The sequence below is a fragment of the Podarcis melisellensis genome (genome assembly GCF_964234715.1).
Source record: "Podarcis melisellensis genome assembly, chromosome: 8".
In the NCBI taxonomy this organism is placed as follows: Eukaryota; Metazoa; Chordata; class Lepidosauria; order Squamata; family Lacertidae; genus Podarcis; species Podarcis melisellensis.
Window position 1 is genome coordinate 86,458,289 of NC_138540.1, and position 21,523 is coordinate 86,479,811.

General features: G+C 49.9%; 1 protein-coding gene across 1 annotated transcript in view; it reads right to left on the reverse strand.

Annotated features, from left to right (window-relative positions):
- Positions 1 to 21,523, reverse strand: part of NUMBL (NUMB like endocytic adaptor protein) — a 34,099-nt gene that overhangs the window by 6,188 nt on the left and 6,388 nt on the right. The window contains exons 2-7 of the mRNA XM_081922234.1: positions 11,922 to 12,064; positions 9,975 to 10,049; positions 6,474 to 6,548; positions 6,069 to 6,209; positions 4,126 to 4,330; positions 1,860 to 2,132 (exon numbers count right to left, since the gene is read on the reverse strand). Of these exons, the coding sequence (XP_081778360.1) occupies positions 1,860 to 2,132; positions 4,126 to 4,330; positions 6,069 to 6,209; positions 6,474 to 6,548; positions 9,975 to 10,049; positions 11,922 to 12,047 (895 nt within the window). The 5' untranslated portion in view covers positions 12,048 to 12,064. The remainder of the gene's footprint in view (positions 1 to 1,859; positions 2,133 to 4,125; positions 4,331 to 6,068; positions 6,210 to 6,473; positions 6,549 to 9,974; positions 10,050 to 11,921; positions 12,065 to 21,523) is intronic.

The window sequence follows — 21,523 nt, forward strand, 5'->3', positions numbered from 1 at the left end:
TAGGTACCGCTCCAGCGGGAAGGTAAACGGCGTTTCCGTGCGCTGCTCTGGTTCGCCAGAAGCGGCTTAGTCATGCTGGCCACATGACCTGGAAGCTGTACGCCGGCTCCCTCGGACAATAAAGCGAGATGAGCGCCGCAAACCCAGAGTCGGTCACGACTGGACCTAATTGTCAGGGGTCCCTTTACCCTTTACCTATTGTCAAAAGAATTGCTCTTATGCATGGTAGGCAAACTAAGGCCCGGGGGCCAGATGCGGCCCAGTCACCTTCTCAGTCCGGCCCGGGGACGGTCTGGGAATCAGCGTGTTTTTACATGAGTAGAATATGTCCTTTTATTTAAAACGCATCTCTGGGTTATTTGTGGGGCATAGGAATTCGTTATTATTTTTTTCAAAATATAGTCCAGGCCCCCACAAGGTCTGAGGGACAGTGGACCGGCCCCCTGCTGAAAAGTTTTGCTGACCCCTGGTCTTATGTGTGACACAGGCAGCTCAAATAGTCATTGCAGCTCTATGGAAAATGCTAGACATTTAGGGCCACTTGGAACAGAGAAAATTACGCATTCTTTGAGATTTTGACAGGCACTAGAACCTCCAGTTTCTTTTTATATTATTTGCATTTCCCTTATTATAAACATATAAAGGAAGCACCATTTCCAAGCCAATCCTTCTCAAAAGCCTGGCAAATTGGGAACTAGACTGAATGACCCCATAATACTGATATTCTTCATCGGAAGACATTTATTCTTGCTTTTGTCTTTCACGAACTGGACTATTATTTTAACCTCTGAGCATCCGTACTCAGTTTACGTGCCTATTTTATAGTTTGGTTTTTCCCCATCTTTTAATTTTATCTCTCTTTTTTATACCCCCCCCAAAAAATTATGTTTATCTGTCGTGAATCTTGCAAGTAATCTACCCCGAATCACAAAGGGGTACGGCTAAGTTTCACCTGTCGTTATAACGGTTCCCTCTTGCTTTATATACGGTGTGAAATGAAACAGAAAAGATTTCCAAGAATGAAACAAAAAAAAACCTAAACCCTGGATACCTGAAGGAGCGTCTCCACCCCCATCGTTCTACCCTGACACTGAGGTCCAGAGCCGAGGGCCTTCTGGTGGTTCCCTCCCTGCGAGAAGCAAAGCTACAGGGAACCAGGCAGAGGGCCTTCTTGGTTGTGGCACCTGCCCTGTGGAATGCCCTCCCACCAGATGTCAAAGAGATAAACAACTACCTGACATTTAGAAGACATCTGAAGGCAGCCCTGGTCAGGGAAGTTTTTAATGTGTGACATTTTAATGTATTTTTAATCTTTGTTGGAAGCCACCCAGAGTGGTTGGGGAAATCGAGCCAGATGGGTGGGGTACAAATAATACATTTATTATTATTATTATTACTATTACTATTATTATTATTACAGTGGTACCTCGGGTTACATACGCTTCAGGTTACAAACTCCGCTAACCCAGAAATAGTACCTCGGGTTAAGAACTTTGCTTCAGGATGAGAACAGAAATTGTGCAGCGGCAGCAGGAGGCCTCATGAGCTAAAGTGGTGCTTCAGGTTAAGAACAGTTTCAGGATAAGAACGGTCCTCCAGAACAAATTAAGTACATAACCCAAGGTACCGCTGTATTATTAATTATGATTATGATTATAATAACAAGTGTTTTATACCCGCCCCGGCATGGTTTATCCCACCAGCGTAATCAGAAGGTAGACTGCCATGGCATGTGGAAGCTCCATTGAGGAAGCACATTTGAAAACCTCTGTGGAATGACACCCATGCACCCAAAGGGTCTCTCGAGGCCCCCCCTCCACACTTCACCTCCCTCTGCCACCCCCCCCCCCGCTCCTCACCTGCGTCCCCCCTGCGCTGCAAGGTGGAGGGCAGCTCGTTTAGCCGCAAGGAGAGTTGCCTCTTGAATGGAGAGTTCTTCTGGCTGAGGGTGGGGAAGCCCCGGAAGGAGCCCTGGCGCACCAGCTGTTCCAGGGGCGCATGGCGGCGTGGGATGGCATGGGCGCCCCCCACCTCGGCCTTCTCCTCCGGCGACGTGGCCCCCTGCGGAGGGGAGGCGCTGCCCGGCTGGGCGGGAGCTGGGGAGGCGGGCGCAGGCACCGTTGCTGCTTCCGCTGAAGGGGGAGAAAGCAAAGATTTAGTGTCGTCGCTGGCGTGGACGGGACCCGAACCCAGGACCTCACGCTTCTCTTGCAAAGGAGTCTTGGCACCGCTTTCCCTGGTTGCCACCGCCTTCCCCCGCCCCTCTGAAGTCCCCACATTTTGGGGTTACCTTTATATGATTTATGCATGGAAAGGAGAAAGCGGACAGTTTTTTATTCTCTTCTCTGTAGGGGTGCAAATATCCAGAGTGTGGGGGTCAGGTGGGATTGCTATGGGAATTATGAAACATGGAGCAAGCCACTGTGTCCGAGATGAAAGCATCGCGCTGACTGGGTTTGATTCGTTGACAATAATTTCTGATCGAATCCCACAAGCCTCTGCGATTTGCTTTCTCTACGCCTGACAGGCACATACAGTGGTACCTCAGGTTACATACACTTCAGGTTACAGACGCTTCAGGTTACAGACTCCGCTGACCCAGAAATAGTGCTTCAGGTTAAGAACTCTGCTTCAGGATAAGAACAGAAATCGTGCTCCTGCGGCGCGGCAGCAGCAGGAGGCCCCGTTAGCTAAAGTGGTGCTTCAGGTTAAGAACAGTTTCAGGTTAAGTACGGACCTCTGGAACGAATTAAGTACTTAACCTGAGGTACCACTGTATAAGCATTCAAAAAACACAGGCCAGTTGCTTCACCAGGCATCCTGGGGCATAAAGATAGAAGGTCGCTTTGATGTAGTTTAATCTTAAGATCTTAAGGGCTAGGAAGAGAGTTCACAAGGAGATGGTAAATACTGGCATCCTTCCTCTCCTGTTTACTGCTGTTTATGACCTCCAGGGTTTCCTAAAAGCATTCCTCCTTGATTCCTATTTTATTTACTCTGAGAGATGCAGGTGGCGCTGTGGGCTAAACCACAGAGCCTAGGGCTTGCCGATCAGAAGGTCGGCGGTTCGAATCCCCGCGACGGGGTGAGCTCCCGTTGCTCGGTCCCTGCTCCTGCCCACCTAGCAGTTCGAAAGCATGTCAAAGTGCAAGTAGATCAATAGGTACCACTCCGGCGGGAAGGTAAATGGCATTTCCGTGTGCTGCTCTGGTTCTCCAGAAGCGGCTTAGTCATGCTGGCCACATGACCCGGAAGCTGTATGACGGCTCCCTCGTCCAGTAAAGCGAGATGAGCACCACAACCCCAGAGTCGGGCACGACAGGACCTAATGGTCAGGGGTCCCTTTACCTTTATTATGCATGCTCAGATTAGCTCTTTGTGGTTTTAACTTTAACTTTGTCCCCACGTGGGTTTTTTTGAAGACATATGAAGGCAGGCCTATTTAGGAAATCAGAGGAAATCTGATTGGTTCTTATGAACACTGTGTAAAAAGTTCTTTCGTGAATAAAACAACCTGGGCAGAGGGGTGGACAGGATTATTATTATTGGCACCTCCTCCCAGAGTCTTGCTGGTCAAGTTTCGTGTGTATTTTATTAATCAGAGTCCAATCCTTCCTTGCTTTGGGAATGCTACATCTCCTAAGACTGGAACTTGTGCTATGAGCCTGTAGGTTGGGCAGATAAAAGAGAAGGCTTTTTCGCCCAGAGTTAAACTGCGGAACTCCCTCCCACAGGAATGTCTTTGAAATAGGATTGGACAAAGTCAGGGAGGAGGAGAGGCCTATCGAGGGCTCTGCTCTGCTTCTGCAGTTGAGGCAATAAATGCTTCTGAATGCCAATTGCTGGAAACCAAAGGAGGGGAGAGGGCTCTTGGGTTCGAATCCTGCCTGCAAGGTTTCTCATAATGGGCATTTGGTTGGGCACTGTGGGAGCAGGAGGCTGGATTTGATGGGACATGGGCCTGATCCAGCAAGCCAGGCTCTTCCGATGCTCTTATGGAACCTCCAGCTGCAGTGACAGTCTATCTCGGTTCTTTGGGGTATTTGGCCAGTGTGAGATGTTGCTGGACCAGATGGGCCTGATCCTAGTCGCCTGCTCTTAGCACCCAATGGCCGGGGTTTTTACCTTTCTTCCTGTCCTGTGGGGGCCTTGCTCCCGAGGGTCGGCTGGCCGAGGCAGGGGGTCCCGGCAGGCGGAAGGAGCCCTCGCGGGCAAAGCTGGTGCGGGTGGCGTCGAAGGAGGCCGTGACGCCACACTCCTTCTCCCGCTTCTGCTTGCGCTCCAGGCAAGCGGCAAAGGCACATCCCACGGCGTGGCTCAGGCGCTCTCCCTGCGAGGGGGAGAGGCGGACGAGGCTGTCAAGAGCAGCCCAGAGGGAAGGCCGGGGGGCAGGGGCGGCCCTCACACCGGCTGAGGAGGAAGGCGGGCCCCTGCGCCCTGTGCACCACGCCAAATGCCGGTCGGTGGATAACCTGCGGAACTCCCTGCCACAAGGTGCAGCAACAGCCACTCACTTAAGGTGGCTTTGAGAAAGGGCTAGGCAGATTTTGGGACGTTTGCTGAAGAACACTTGTCCCCCTCCTTACAACAACCCTGTGAGGTAGGTTGGGATAATAATAATAATAATAATAATAATAATAATAATAATAATACATTTTATTTATATCCCGCCCTCCCCAGCCGAAGCTGGGCTCAGGGCGGCTACCAACAATCAAAATAGTCCAACATTCTAAAAACATTCATTATAAAATTAATTAAGATCAAATTAAGATCAAATTAATGGCAACCATCAAGCAAAATTCTGTGCAGATTGCCGGGGGGCGGGGGGTCAGGCTGAGAGAGATGGCGACTCTCTGCGTTAAAGGCTTTAAACCTGATCCTTTCCACCCAATGACAAGAGGGGTCTCACAGGGGAAGGGGACCCCACGGCATCCGCACAGCTCTAGGGTTGCCAGCAGTTACTCTGGGGGTGCCAAGGGGCAGAGAAGTGATCTTTGAGGCTTCGCCCGTTGCAGGAGGACATCCAGAGCAGCATCTATGGTTCTGATGGTGCCGGTTGGGGGGAGAGTGGCAGCGCTGGTGCAGTGGTTAGAGTGCCAGACCGGGACCAGGGTTCGAATCCCCCACCCAACCATGAAGCTCAGGGAGTGACCTTGGGGGCCGGTCCCTGCCTCTTGGGCTGACCTACCTCATGGGGTTGTTGTGGGGATTAAATGAGGAAGGGAGAGAACCATGTACATTATTATTATTATTATTATTATTATTATTATTATTGCTGCTGCTGCTGCAGGGAGCTGAATTAGAACCCTTGAGGTTCTTTCCAAATCTCCAATTCTATGATTCCGTGATTATTATTGTTGTAATAATTTATTAAGTTTATATTTCGCCCTTCACCCAACGACCACAACCTAAAAATGCATAATGAAGCGAGAACAAAGGCAAACCTCACCGTGAGCCCCATGGAGGAAAAGGTGGGGTAACAATGCAATATAATCAGGAACCGTTAAGAGCATTGCTGTCAACTTACAGATTTGAAAATAAGGAATCAGCAGCCAAAATAAGGCATTTTCCAAGCACAGGTATGTTCAACTTCTGAGCCCCTCCGAGCCAAAGGCAGAAAGCCCAGCCAGCAGCCAAACGAAGCCTCAAGCGGTGGTTCTCACAGCGCAGCAACCCGGCAAAGGGGATGCAGTAAGGAAAACCACTGTCACCTCTCCGCTGGGAAGCGCTGAGCAAAGGCGAGTCCCCAGGCAATGCGGCCGATTTGATCGGCACAAGGCATGCAAGCTCCACCCCCCAGTCGTTCTTAGACTCCTTATTGGATGAGCAACGCAGCCAAGCAACACAGTTGGAGCCTCCCTCCTCCCTGTCCGGCAGGGAGGGAGGGAGAGGAGCTGCTTCCTTTGAAACCCGGGAAATTTAAGGGACATCATCAATAAGGGACAGCAGCGGGACAGGGCACTGGGATAAGGGAGTCTCCCGCCAAATAAGGGACGGTTGACAGCTATGGTTGAGAGCTCCATATGCACGGGTCTGCAAAGTCTGTATGCCCCCCTGGCACCACCCACCGAATCCTTGAGCGCCAGGAAGCAGTGGCAGATCCAGCGCCGCGTGGTTCCGTCCCGGCAGATGTAGGAAAAGGCCTTGTCGAAGTTGCGGTCTGGGGCGCAGAAGGAGACCTTCTCGATCGTCTGGTCCACGATCAGATCCTGGGGGGAGGGGAAAGGCAAAGGGCAGATGTGACACTGCGGAAGGGAGAGTTTGCATCGTGCGAGCGGAAGCGGCTCTCTGCGCACGCCCAGAGGCTGCTGTTCCCTGAGGCAAAAGCTCCTCCATGTTGCCTGTTTGACACAGGAGCGCAAGGAGCCCTGGGGCCAGTGGAAGGCAGCTCCCAGGAAGCCACAAAGAGCATCACTCAAACCCAGAACCTTCCATACCCAGAGCAGGTGCTCTGAGCCGCAGCAACTTCGTACCTTGGTTTTGTCGTCCACAACTCTCAAGCCATCCGCCGAGACCCAAAGCACAGACTTCACAGATTTGCGGCCGCTCTATTGGGAGGGGAGAAACGAGAGGGAGGGCAGGAATGTTAACAGAATTCCACCTCGCCAGCCTTGCTACAGCCCCATAGGCTCTTTGGTTTTCTTTCAGGGAGAAGGGAGGACAGAATGAATTTCTTTGCTTCTGCCCTCCTGGGTTTTGGAGATGGCACCGATTGTTGCAACCAGGCCGCTGCGCCCAAGCAGGGGTCACAGTCTCCCCCCACCCACAAAGTTGTTCCGGACGGCAATTCCCAGCAGCCTCAGTCAGTGGCGCAGAAGGTCAGGGCTTAAGGGAGGAGTGGTTGGCAACATCTGGAGAGCACCAGATGTTGGGGAACGGGCGATGCACATCAACATGTCTGTCCTTCTAATCCCAGGGCGGCAAACAGCTCCTTCCCCCCTGGCTGAGCACACATTCAAGGGCAAAACTAGTCTGTGCCCCATAGAATGTGTGAAAAGGCCCTTTTGGTATACACTGGTACCTTCGTTCTCAAATGCCTTGGTTCTCAAACTCAGAAAACCCAGTAAATATTCTGGTTTTCAAACATTTTGCAGAAGCCGAACATCCGATGCAACTGTCGGCTATTGTTTCGGGGACGCCTACACCAATCAGAAGCTGCGCCTCAGTTTTGGGACATTTCAGAAGTCAAATGGACTTCCAGAACTGATTAAGGTTGGCGCTTTTGTTTTTGCTATTTATTTTGCGTTTTTGTTTTTGAAGCTTTTTCGATCAATTTGTTTTTGTGACTGTGTGGAACCCAGTTCAGATACTGATTGATTATGTGACTGCGGAAATCAGTGCAGGTAAGAATTATTATTTTTTTTATCATCTACAATACAGTGGGACCTCGGGTGACATACGGTTCAGGTTACATACGCTTCGGGTTACAGACTCCGCTAAGCCAGAAATAGTACCTTGGGTTAAGAACTTTGCTTCAGGATGAGACCAGAAATCGTGCTCCGGCGGCATGGCAGCAGCAGGGAGGCCTCATAAGCTAAAGTGGTGCTTCAGGTTAAGAACAGTTCCAGGTTAAGAATGGACCTCCGGAATGAATTAAGTAGTTAACCTGAGGTACCACTGTACTGTCTTATTTATATTATAGTACAGTACATTGATTATTGTTTTCATTTTATGGATCAATGGTCTCGTTAGAATGTTAAATTGCTGTTTTAGGGGTTGTTTTTAAAAGTTCGGAACAGATGAATCTGTTTTGCATTACTTTCTGTGGGAAAGCGGGCCTTGGCTTTGGAATGCTTTGGTTTTGGAATGGACTTCCGAAACGGATTAAGTTTGGGAATCAGGGTACCACTGTACATTTATGGGGGGAGTAAGAGAGGGAGAGAGAAAGGGTTTGAAACAGAATGGAGGCAATAAAACACAAGGCATTGGGTTTAAAAAGAAGTCTGTTCACTTGACTCTGCTTAGAATTTAAAAATTGCTCCACTTTTAAAAATTAAAATACAGTAAAATGCTTGATAATAGGACACAGGTGGCACTGTGGGTTAAACCACCAAGCCTAGGGCTTGCCGATCGGAAGGTCGGCAATTCGAATCCCTGTGATGGGGTGAACTCCCGTTGCTCAGTCCCTGCTCCTGCCCACCTAGCAGTTCGAAAGCACACCTGTGCAAGTAGATAAATAGGTACCACTCCAGCGGGAAGGTAAACGTTGTTTCTGTGCGATGCTCTGGTTTCACCAGAAGCGGCTTAGTCATGCTGGCCACATGACTCGGAAAAACTGTCTGCAGACAAATGCCGGCTCCCTCGGCCAGTAAAGTGAGATGAGCGCCGCAACCCCAGAGTCGTTTGCGACTGGACTTAACTGTTAGGGGTCCTTTACCTTTTTAAAATGCTTGTTGCTTTGTTGTTACTTTTTAAAAGTTGCAGGGGGCAGCAGAGGCCTTGCACCACCATCACTCTCAGGCTGCCTCCGTAACCCCCAACCTCTCTCTCCCTTCCTCAAGAATACTATGGATTTCGTCCTGTAGGATTTTATCAATTTACTGTGTTTACATCCCTTTTTCTCAAAGGAGCTCAAGGCAGCAAACATGGTCCTTCTCATCCTCATCTAATTCCCACAACCACGCAAGGTAGGTTAGTCTGAGAGGCAAGGACTGGGCTCCCAAGGTCAGCTTCCGAGTGGGGAATTCGAACCCTGGTCTCCCAGGTCCTTGTCCGACACTAACCACTACGCATCGCTGCCTCTACATTTTGGAAGATTTAACTAGCACAAATGGTTAAAGCTCATCTGCTCAACTCACTGGTTTCTTCAGCTCTGTATTAATCATTTCAATGAATGATTTTTGAGGTTTTCTGAATGACTAAGACTGTATTGAAATGCAAAAATCATTTCAATGAATCGGTTGCTGTTTTCTGCATTTATATGTTATTGTGTTTGATGGCACAGTGATTGCAACGTTGGCTGTTTTTTCAATGCTTTTGTGATCATTGGGAGCCACACTGAGCGCAACATTTGTTGCTGGAAAGGTAGGCTAGAAATATAAAATCAGAGCAAAATTCAACCTTCTAATTAATGAGGGCATAGAAGTCTCCCCATCCCTGCCCAACTCTCCGTCCAAAATGACAAGGAGGACAAACACTGCTTTCTAGTTAAAGGTAAAGGTAAAGGTAAAGGTAAAGGGACCCCTGACCATTAGGTCCAGTTGTGGCCGACTCTGGGGTTGCGGCGCTCATCTCGCTTTATTGGCTGAGGGAGCCAGGGTACAGCTTCTGGGTCACGTGGTCAGCATGACTAAGCCGCTCCTGGCGAACCAGAGCAGTGCACGAAAACGCCGTTTACCTTCCCGCCGGAACGGTACCTATTTATCTACTTGCACTTGGTGTGCTTTTGAACTGCTAGGTTGGCAGGAGCAGGGACTGAGCAACGGGAGCTCAACCCGTCGCGGGGATTCGAACCGCCGACCTCCTGATCGGCAAGTCCTAGGCTCTGTGGTTTAACCCACAGCGCCACCTGCGTCCCGCTTTCTAGTTAGAAGCCTTCAAATCGCAAAAATTAAAAACATGCACCAAGCTAATTTTTAATGATTCTCCCTGTCTCCCTGGTTTTTTTATTTCCTTTTTGACCATCTGCTTTATGACGCTGAGTCATTTAGCAACGCTGTTAGGTAACTGCACAGATCTGCTGTGACCCTTTCAGCGCAAATGGTCCGGGTCCTGTTTCCCAGGCCAGCGACCCCCCACCCCCACGAAACATACATAAGCCATTCTCCACATTGCAGGGGGTTGGACTAGAGAATCTTTGGAGGTCCCAACTCCACGATTCCGCATCCCAGGGCAGAGAGGCCCTACCGAAGCAGCCCATGCCTTGCTCCACACACAGGTTGCCCTCTGGCCTCTTCTCTGCCCCCCCCAATGTGTTTCCTGGAGAGAAACCAGACCCTGCCCCACACCCCCTGCGAGACCCCCCAGCAACTCACCGCTTTCAGCTTCTTCACGGCTTCTTCGCAAACGTGCATTCCCCGAGACTCTGAGACTTCAGCATGACCAAGGTACTGCAGGGACAAGGACAAGGTATAAAGCCCTTTAAACTTGGGAACAGTTCGCCCGCGAAATTACCTCCCCCCACATGCGACCCCCCTCGGATTGGCAGAGCTGGCCCTGTTGCAGGGGTCATGTGAAACCTGCTCCATGTTTCTCAGAAATCCATCTTTTCGTCTGGTGGAACCTATACTTTGGAACTCCTTGCCACTTGATAGCAAGCTGCCTAGAGCGACTGTGGCAACCCAGTCAGATGAGCGGGGTGCTAAAAACAAAATAAAATAACAACAACAACAACAACCTTTGTGCCTTTACTGTACTCCTTTCAGCACCTGCTTAAACCCATTTTAAGCTTCAACTTGCTTTTAGTCTAAGGGCATTTAAAACTTTTCAAAAGTCTTAAATTCTTATTCATCCTTCTTACTGATAATTCTATCGCTTTATCCTTCTCTTTTCTTTTCGCAAACCGCTCCATTTTTTCAAAACAATCAAGCAGTGTAAAAAATTATGAAATAAATAACGAAGCCAGGCTTCTGCCTCCTGCTCCGAAACCTCCCACTCTAGTCAAAAGACGGACTTGAGCATCACCCCCAACCCCAAATAATATCCATGATGGATGTTTGGATAACGGAGCTCCCACCTGCTTTGAAAACCAAGCCCTGGCAATTCACAGTGGAGGAATGGACACTCTGCACATGTTCAGAGGCACACTTCTTTATATTCTCCTCCCCAAGCACACACACACACACACACATGTTCCTAGAGCAGAGTCCAGACAGCTGGACTCACCTCCCTGCCCATCACTCAGGGTCGCCACTGATATTCCCATTTCACAGACAGGAAAGGCGCTGGGTTTGGCAGAGAGCCTGGGCAGCTGCTCTCGGGAAATCCTGGGCTAAGCTGGGATCTGGACCCGGCAAAGCGATGAAAGATCCCCAAAGGACCTGAAACCATTCCAGGACCAGGAAAGCTTGGCCACAGAAGTTCACGCACGGGTTTCTTCAAGACTGACTGCCACAGCGCCCTCTCTGTGGGGCTTCCCTCGCGGTTGATCTGGAAGCTGCAGGCAGAATACTGCAGCACAATTGCTGACGGGAGCAAGTCCCTGTCACCAACGTCAAAGCATTGCTGCCAGAGATCCACGCCGGTTCCCGATTTGCCACAGGGCCCAATTCAAAGGGTAACTATTAGTACTTGATCCTGAGTGTGGCAGCACAGCCCTGTGGAACTCCCTGCCTCTTGATATACCATACAACAAACAACCATACCAAAAACAAAACCTGGAGTACCAGGAGGAATGGAAGAAATTTAAAGACTGTTTAACCAACTATGCTAAGATATACAGAAATATTTGCGAGCACCACACTGGCCCAGGATTTAAATATGTGATGTTATAGAATAGTATGTCTAAAACGAAAATGAAAAGAAAGATGTTAATTGCCTAAGTAAATATTATGGGAAAATAGTTTTGGAAAACGGTTACAATGATATACATTGAAACTCAGTCGAGGAAGTTATCCAACAATGTAAACAAAAGTGGAATTATTACATATCAGATTTTTGTTTGTTTGTTTATAAATATGGCAAATCAATTTTTAAAAATTGGGGGGAGCCACAAAAAAACCCCATTTCCGTTTGGGAAAAGCCTTCCGGAGACTTGTGCGAGTTTTCCATCCATTGCCCAATTTTACCTTCTGAATATTTCAAATATTCGGAATATTTGTCCGGATCGTGTTTCTTTCCTCCTGTAAACGGCTTTGGAGCTGTGGCGCCTTTAAAACAAGCGGCGTATAGATCTCACGAAATAAGGTCAAATAAAGGCACCCCCCCCTCCTTCTGTTCCCTCCAACTCTGCCCCCCCCACCGGCGCCCCTCACCAGACTCACCCGCACTGGGAAACTACATCGCCCCTTCCGGACGGCTTCCTCATCGGCCTGCCACTGGTGGGGGCGACTGGCCTCCGGGACGTAGGCTGGCTTCTTGCGCCTCAGGCTCTGCCGCAGCTTGTTCATCGCTGACCCCCCCGGGCCTGCAAAGGGGGCAGAGAGGGGAAAAGCCGGGGTCAGCATCCCTGAGGACCCCAAAGGAGGGAGGCAGGACTCACAGCAGGGAGGGCTGCTGCCCCAGGATGCAGCTCACCAAAATCTCAGGAGACCCGGAGGCCTCTGGCAGAGCAAGGGTTAATAACCCTGGGGGTCCCGTCCCGTTCCCCCCCATCTCACTGGGAGTGAAACACAGCAAGATGTTTATATAACATCATATCTTATCCAATAACATCTCCTGGAAGAAACTTCCAATCCTTCTCGTTGTACTTTTTTATATTGTCTTCTTCATTTTATCGCCCAGTTTGTTTCATTGCTTTTTCTGTATATTCCTCTAAGGTATGGCATTTATTCCATTTGTTTGTTATACAGTGGTACCTTGGGTTAAGTACTTAATTCATTCCGGAGGTCCGTACTTAACCTGAAATTGTTCTTAAGCTGAAGCACCACTTTAGCTAATGGGGCCTCCTGCTGCTGCCACGCCACCGGAGAACAACTTCTGTTCTCATCCTGAAGCAAAGTCCTTAACCTGAAGCACTATTTCTGGGTTAGCGGAGTCTGTAACTGAAGCGGATGTAACCTGAAGCGGATGTAACCCGAGGTACCACTGTACACAAGTATCATTCGATTCCGCTAGGATAATATCACTATAAATAACTGGCTTTTTAACTGATATTCATTTGTTATTAATTCTTTTATGTTCCTTATTTTTATACTCTTTATCTTTTTTTATTTCCACGTTTAACTTTGCTGTAATGTATTTGTAAGATGGTATTTTAAATTAATAAAGAAGATATTTTTTAAAAAAAGAAACACAGCAAGGTGGTGGGGGCGTTTCGCCTCCCCCCGCCCTTTTGGCAAGGATATACTGGGAGGCGAATCTCCAGCAAATTTCACATCCCCAAGATCAAAGGAGCATCAGGGAGCCGGGGCTTTTATAACCATCTCTGAGCATGCACACAAACACCCTTGATCTTGCCTTGGCTGATTTAACTGGGACGCCTCAATCGCAGGCAGAGGAAAGAAAAAAAACACACACACAGACATACAATCCTTGCAACCCAGATGGGAGCTGCTAAGGGGAGACCTAGGACCCTGGAAGATCCAGAGATGCACGGACAAGAGGCCAGGAGACGGTTATAAACTCAGGTATATAAGCCAGGTGGCTTCTTAAATCAGGGTTTCCAGTCGCCAAAACGGAACGGCTGGTTGCCATGTGGCTCAAAAGCTGGAAGTTTTCAATAGGACATTTTGGTTTCCTGAAATTCGTTCTGCAGGTGTAGACAAAGTATCGCGGACAGAATTCGACAGGACGTGTCGCTGGTGTGAGAAAACGGTCCAGATTGTAGAATTTTGAACCAGGCAGGCACCTCCAGAGGGTGGAAATGTCAGCTGACAGACATCCTGGCACCTGGGCATCTTCACTTGGTGGCAGCAAGTGCCTGGTAAAGGGTAAAGGGACCCCTGACCATTAGCTCCAGTCGTGACCAACTCTGGGTTTGCGGCGCTCATCTTGCTTTATTGGCCGAGGGAGCCGGCGTACAGCTTCCAGGTCATGTGGCCAACATGACTAAGGCGCTTCTGGCGAACCAGAGCAGCGCACGGAAACGCCGTTTACCTTCCCACCGGAGAGGTACCTATGTATCTACTTGCACTCTGACGTGCTTTCAAACTGCTGGGTTGGCAGGAGCAGGGACCGAGCAACGGGAGTTCACCCCGTCGCGGGGATTCGAACCGCCGACCTTCCAATCAGCAAGTCCTAGGCTCTGTGGTTTAACCCACAGCGCCACCCCCGTCCCAAGTGGCTGGTAGCCAAGCGCAAAATGTGCCCGACAAATTTTGGACATGGGCGGAAGGGCACTTCCCACGTGCTCAGGAGCAGTCTCGCAAGGCAAAGTGCTAGCACTGAACTCCTGACATGCTTAAACAAGCCCCCTGCCACAGTTGAGCATTAAACCTGCAGATGGTACGACACAGCAGGGCCCCCACCCACTTTGCAGGGGGAGGGAAAAAGGGGTTGCCCCTTTTCCTCCTGGAGGGGGCTCTGCTGCCCTGACAGCACATTTCTTCCTGCAGCAAGGCTGCTAAGCGCACAGGAACCCCACCAAAGTAGGGAAGTGGCCATCTTTGCAGCGAAAGGGGCTGGGTGCCACCAGCTGCTCCCCCCTGACCCGGCCCAAGGCCAGGAGGTCAAAGCTACTTAGCCAGCGCCTGGGGAGGGGTCAGCTCCTGCCCCACATTCTCCACAAAGGGCTCCAAGCCGCAGCCTGCATCCCCTGGGGTGAATCGAGGGTAGGATTTCTTGGGGTGGGGGTAGAGAGGCCATGAAGCCGAAAAGAGCCATCACTCAGCAGCATAGCTGTCAACTTTTCCCTTTTCTTGCGAGGAATCCTATTCGGAATAAGGGAATTTCCCTTTAAAAAAAGGAAAACATTGACAGCTATGCTCGGGAGTTGAGCAAGAGGCCTTGGACAGAAGGACGGCTGGATCAGGCCAAGGATGCTCCTCTGGCCCAGCAAGCAACCTCTTCTCCCAGGGGCCTCAAAGAGAAACCCACACGCAGGATCCGTGCACAAGAGTTCTCTCCCCTCCTGCGGTTTCCAGCAACTGGGATTCAGAATCATCGTTCCATGAATTTGTCTAGTCCTACCGTATTTTTTGCTCCATAAGACACACTTTTTTCTTCCTAAAAAGTAAGGGGAATTGTCTGTGCGTCTTATGGAGCAAATGCGTGGTCCCTGGAGCTGAATTGCCCAGGGGCGGAAAGCAGATCATGCTTTTTAAAAAAAAAAGAGGGAAGGGGGTGTTGAAACAAAGCCGCTGATTGGCAAGCATCGGGGAGAGAGATAAGGGACGCTAGCAATAAAGGAGGCTGCCTGGGAGGGGGGAGGTAAAGACAGGGAACTTGCAAGGAGAGGAGACAGGAAGACTAAAGCAATGAGGAGAGAAATTAGAAGAAAAGACGAGCAAAAAACTGCTCCAGCTAAGGAAAAGACACTGAGGCAAACAAGAGGGAAGGGGGTACTGAAAGGAAACAGCTGATCGGTGGGATCAGAAGAGAGATGAGGGATGCTAGTGGAGGCTGCCTGGGAGGGGGGAGGTAAAAGCCCATGGATCCTCAGGATTTTTGCATTGGGTCACTCCAAATTCACCATCAGATCAAATAGCATGTCCATGGCTACAGCCTGCACCAAAAAAATCACACACTCACTGTTGCCTGGGGCCGCAATGGCACAAAAATGTGGTTACAAAGCACGGATCCACATGAATCCTCAGGATTTTTGCATTGGGTACCCCAAACTCACTGTCAAATCACATGTCTGTGACCACAGCATGAGCCACAAAAATCATACATCCACTGTTTCGTTCAGAATATTTTTTTTCTTCTTTTCCTCCTCTAAAAACTAGGACAGGTGTGTCTTATGGAGTGAAAAATGGAATATTTTAAAGCGACCCATATTGGTGGCCATCTCTGCCTCCTGTGGCAGGGAGTTCCACCGTTTGCACTGCATGAAGAAGGAGACCTGGGGCGCCATGGGTCATCTAGTCCAACCCCCTGCAATAAAGGAAAATGCGCCCGCAGGGGGATCAAACCCGTGGCCTGCGCGTTATCACCATGCCCTCACCAACTCCGCTAACTGCCGAAGCTCCTTCCCAGGTCATTGAATTGTGGTCAGGAGCTGTCGTCTCTCCCTCTAGCAGGAATCCCTGCAATTCACAGAACTGCAGAGTTGAAAAGGACCCCGTGGGCTCATCCAGCCCAACCCCAACAACAGAGGGGAAACCGCGGATCCTCATTCTTACTCTTGAGCTGCAGAGGAAGTTCGCAGAGACCCCTTTGCCTGCTGCACCAGCCTCTCTGCAGCTTGCAGATACCTCCCTCCCTCCCCACGGCGGCCGCCACCCCACGGCTCCTCTCATCTCACAGATGGCCCCGGCCAGCTGTTAAAGGCACCCCCCACCACCAAAATAGCCAGACGAGGACAACAGAAAAGGACAAGCAGGAGTGGGGGGAGAGATGGAGTGTTCTCTTTTGTGTGACGCGTGTGCCCCACACAATGGCCACAAAGCCAATCTTTCCCCCCCCCAACCCCCACCAGACGGCCGGCTGCGAAGAGACACAAAAAGGGTACAGACACTGGGCTGGTACAGCCCCCTCCCCGTAACTCTGACCCCTCTTGTGAAGATTGGGGGGGTGCACCGAGGAGCAGAGAAAATGAATGGAGACCCCCAAGCAGATTCTACAGGGAATTCCATTTAATATTTGTTTAAAAAACCTGATTTTTGTTCGGGATTGTTGGGAAAGATCTGCCAAAAAAGCTGAAAAACATCTTCATGTATGTGACAACGGCCGCAAGAGTTCTGGTAGGATGGAAGACTGAAGAACCGCCAACTAAAGAATCACGGCAAGAAAAATTGCCGGACTATGCAGAACTGGCAAAACTGACATATAAGCTACGGGACAAGGATAACTGTGACTTGAAAGACGAATGGGAACCCTTTACAAAATATTTGAAGACGCAACAAAGCAAACTGGACTCCTTGGCTGGCTCTGAATAAACATCCACAAACTTTTAATTGGTGATAATCAGCTAAATAGTTTGAGGATCTATAACATGCAGAAAACATTCTTAGAGAAATCAGAGACTGGAACTGAGGGAAGCCGGGGTGGGGTGGGGGTAGGTGGGTTTTGTGTGGGAGGGAGGGAGGAAAAATGGGGAGGGGGAATAAGGATGATACGTTTCTGGATAATATGTTTTGTTTTAATTTCGAATTTTAAAAAAGATTCTACAGGGAATGGGGAGGGGGGCCGGTTTAAAGGCAGTCCCCCCCTTTCTTTTTTGCAAAGTCAAACTTTCCCTTGCAACAGCTGCACCAGACCTGTTTGAAACAAAAGAGCCCCCCCCCCCCGAACCCGTTGCCGGGCAAGACAGCTGCCCCTGAATGGGTTTGGGGAGCCAACAGCTGTGTGTGTGTCCTGGCAAGCCCCCTCCCTTGTTTCTATGCCCCCATCTCAGTGCCTGGTCCAAGCACACCAGCTGTACTGGAGCTGGGCAAACATTTGGCCAAAAGGCAGAAGGGGGGGGGCAACGGAGGGTGGGATTGTTTCCTCAGCTGCCACGAGCCACTGGCTCAGCAGATGGGAGCCAGTCCCAGACAAGCAAGGGGGGGGCGGGAGAGGGGGGTATCCTCAGATGTGCCCCCTCTAAAGGGGGGGGAGGGAGGTCTCCTCCTCCAGGGACCTTCAAGCCCAGGACAAAACCAAGAGACAGTGGCGGGGTGAGTCTCAGAGCTAGGAGCCTGGGCAGAGGCTAGAGTGAGTTGCAATAGGTGCTGGGGCTCAAGAATTGCGTCTTTTCAGGAGTCAACAGCAAGACTCAGAACTCTCCATGGTGGGTCATGCACAAACCTCACCCCCCCACACACACACTCACTAAGTAGTAGTAGTAGTAGGCGGAAGAAGATTGGAAGAAATTTAAAGACTATTTACAGAAATATCTGAAGAAGTGTGCATGCACACGAAAGCTCATACCAAGAACTAACTTAGTTGGTCTTTAAGGTGCTACTGGAAGGAATTTTTTTTGTTTTGACTATGGCAGACCAACACAGCTACCTATCTGTAACTACAGAAATATTGTAAAATTAATGAAAGTTAGAATGATGTTGGATAGAAATTAAGTGGTTTCCAGCTGTAATGCTTAAGAGAATATGAAAAAAAAGGTTTAGAAGTAGGTAAAAATTTAATGGTAAGGATTTGCTGAACTAACAATCTGAATTGGAATACAAAAAAGGGAGGTATGAGGAGGTCCGGGAAATAAGTTAAAGGAAAATAAGTAATGGAAATTCTGTGTGTTTTTAATTATTTTTATTTTTGTATTTTTGTTATTTTTTCTTTTTCTTTTTCATTGTATTATTATTGAAAATCTTAATAAATATTCTATTAAAAAAGTAGTAGTAGTAGTAGTAGTAATAATATTTTTTAAAAAAATAATATTTATACCCCGCCCATCTGGTTGGGTTTCCCCAGCCACTCTGGGCAGCTCCCAGCAGAATACTAAAAAAAGAATAAAACTTCAAACATGAAAAACTTCCCTGAAGCTGCCTTCTAAAAGTCAAATACAGTGGTACCTCTGGTTATGTATTTAATTCGTCCCGGAGGTCCGTTCTGAACCTGAAACTGTTCTTAACCTGAAGCACCACTTTAGCTAATGGGGCCTCCCGCTGCCGCCGCTGGAGCACGATTTCTGATCTCACCCTGAAGCAAAGTTCTTAACACGAGGTAATATTTCTGGGTTAGCGGAGTCTGTAACCTGATGCGTATGTAACCTGAAGCGTATGTAACCCAAGGTACCACTGTAGTTGTTTATTTCCTTGATATCTGGTGGGAGGGTGTTCCACAGGGTGGGTGCCACCACTGAGAAGGCCCTCTGCCTGGTTCCCTGCAACCTCACTTCTCGCAGTGAGGGAACCGCCAGAAGGCCCTCGGAGCTGGACCTCAGTGTCTGAGCCAGATAGATGATGGGGGTAGAGATTCTCCTTCAGGTTTACTGGGACTTGAGGCTGTTTAGGGCTTTAAAGGTCAACATCAACACTTTGAATTGTACTCAGAAACGTACTGGGAGCCAGTGTAGGTCTTTCAAGACCGGTGTTATTGGGTCCCGGCGGCCACTCCCAGTCACCAATTTAGCTGCCACATTCTGGATTAATTGCTGTTTCCGTGTCACCTTCAAAAGTAGCCCCACGTAGAGCGCATTGTAGTAGTCCAAGCGGGAGATAACCAGAGCATGCACCACTCTGGAGAGACAGTCTGCGGGCAGGGAAGGTCTCATCCTGCGTACCAGATGGAGCTGGTAGACAGCTGCCCTGGACACAGAATTAACCTGCGCCTCCATGGACAGCTGTGAGTCCAAAATGACTCTCAGGCTGCGCACCTGATCCTTCAGGGGCACAGGTACCCCTTTTAGGACCAGGGAGTCCCCCACACCTGCCCAGCACTCTGTGCATGCTTGCTGTTACACTTCTTTGAGATTTAGCCAGTATCTCCTGGGGCCAAATCCTGGCATCTGGTGCTGCATGAGCCCCGGGACGGATGGTCCATGCAGATCCTCGCAGGTTCAGGAAGGAGGCATGACATACCTGAAGGACCCTCACGTGGAAGAACATGGAGCAAAACCCGCTTTCAGTGGCTACAGTGGGGAGGAGACGAAGCGATGGGTTCGAATTGCAAGGAAGGAGATTCCGACTAAACATTAGGAAGAGCTTCCTGGAAGGCTTTCAAGCAGAGGTTGGACGGCCACCTGTCAGGAATTCTTCCGCTGCGATTCCTGCATTGCAGGGGGTTGGACTAGAGGACCTTTGGGAGTCCCCTGCAATTCTACTCTCCTATGATCGTGGAAGCAGATGCCCTTCCAAGCTGGTTCCAAAGGGACGCCTCTCCACCCAACTTCCTGCATTTGGTACCTGCACCAGCGCCTCCCTCCTGGCTTCCTGCCTGCCTCCTCCGCCCTGGCCCATTAGCGGAACAGCTTTTATCGGCTTTCATGGCTTTCATCCTCTCTGCGTATCACTCAGCCTTCTAGGAGAAAGCAGGGGGGTGGGAAGTGGAAAGGGAGAGAAGCACCACCATTATCCATGTCTCCGCTGGAGAGTTTTCCCGGAGACACGGAGATCAGCTAGGCTGTCTCCTGCTCTCCCCCTTCAGCCCAGCCCAGGCTGCCAAGGGGAGGGAGACACCCAAGAAAGCCCCCATTGCAACACAACAACCCTGCATGGCTGACAGTGGGTCTTGCCAGAGTGGTGCATGCTCTGGTTATCTCCCGCTTGGACTACTGCAATGCGCTCTACGTGGGGCTACCTTTGAAGGTGACCTGGAAACTACAACTAATCCAGAATGCGGCAGCCAGACTGGTGACCGGGAGTGGCCGCCGGGACCATATAACACTGGTCCTAAAAGACCTATATTGGCTCCCAGTTTGTTTCCGAGCAAAATTCAAAGTGTTGGTGCTGACCTTGAAAGCCCTAAACGGCCTCAAAGGCCCAGGATACCTGAAGGAGCGTCTCCACCCCCATCGTTCTGCCCGGACACGGAGGTCCAGCTCCAAGGGCCTTCTGGTGGCTCCCTCCCTACTCAAAGTGGGGTTACAGGGAACCAGGCAGAGGGCCTTCTCGGTTGTGGCGCCCGCCCTGTGGAACGCCCTCCCATCAGATGTCAAGGAAATAAGCAGCTATCCTATTTTTAAAAGTATTGGAGTCTCAGCTTCAGGATCTGTCCTTCCAGTGAGCACTCAGGGCTGATTTCCTTCAGAATGGAGAGGTTGGATCTTCTTGCAGTCCATGGGACTCTCCAGAGTCTCCTCCAGCACCAGAATTCAAAAGCATCCATTCTTCGGCGATCAGCCTTCCTTGTGGTCCAGCTCTCACTTCCATACATCACTACTGGGGAAACCAGAGCTTTGACTATACGGACCTTTGTTGGCAAGGTGATGTCTCTACTTATTATTATTATTACTACTACTTAATAATAATAATTTTATTATTATTATTATTATTATTACTTCTACAGAGCCAGGCCACCGGTGCATGTAGCTCAGTTATTGCCTACCCTGACTTCCAGCAACAGAGTTTTAGACAAGGCAAGGCTGCTCTGGACTGAACCTGAGGCCTTCTGCAAGCAGAGCAGCTGTTCTGTGTCTGAGCTGCTTCCTCTCTCACCCTCTTGTGGGGGCATCGACCCCCCACCCTCTAGATCCACGCCTGGGATTCCCATCCTTCGCCCTTTGGCAACCAGACAAGAGACACTGCCTTGGGCAAAAAGGCCACAGCTCCCTCGGTCAGGGATAGAGTCCGGCAGCACCAGGGAAGGACAGAATCCTGGAAGGGACCACAAGAGTTATCTAGTCCAACCTGCTGCAATGCAGGAATCTTTTATCCAATGCTTGAACCCACGACTGTGAGATTGAGAGCCTCACGCTCTGCCGACTGAGCCCCACTGTGGATCAGAGCAATCGCAGACCCCCAACTCGGCGGTGACTCTGGGCTGGCACAGACCAGCATCCCCACCCCACACACCCCACAACCTCGGCACCTCCCCACACACCAGGGTCACCGCGCCTTACCCCAGCCTGCCCCAGAAAGGTCTCTTGTCCCACCCACCCATTTTAAAGCCGATTGCTGGGGAGCAAAAGAAAAGAAGAAGGCTCCTTGCGACCCACGGAAACCTGGAGAGTCATTGCCTCTGAGCCACTTAGAGCATGGGTAGGCAAACTAAGGCCCGGGGGCCAGATCCAGTCCAATCACCTTCTCAATCCGGCCCACAGACGGTCCGGGAATCAGTGTGTTTTTACATGAGTAGAATGTGTGCTTTTATTTAAAATGCATCTCTGGGGTATTTGTGGGGCACAGGAATTCGTTCATTATTATTTTTTCAAATTATAGTCCGGCCCCCC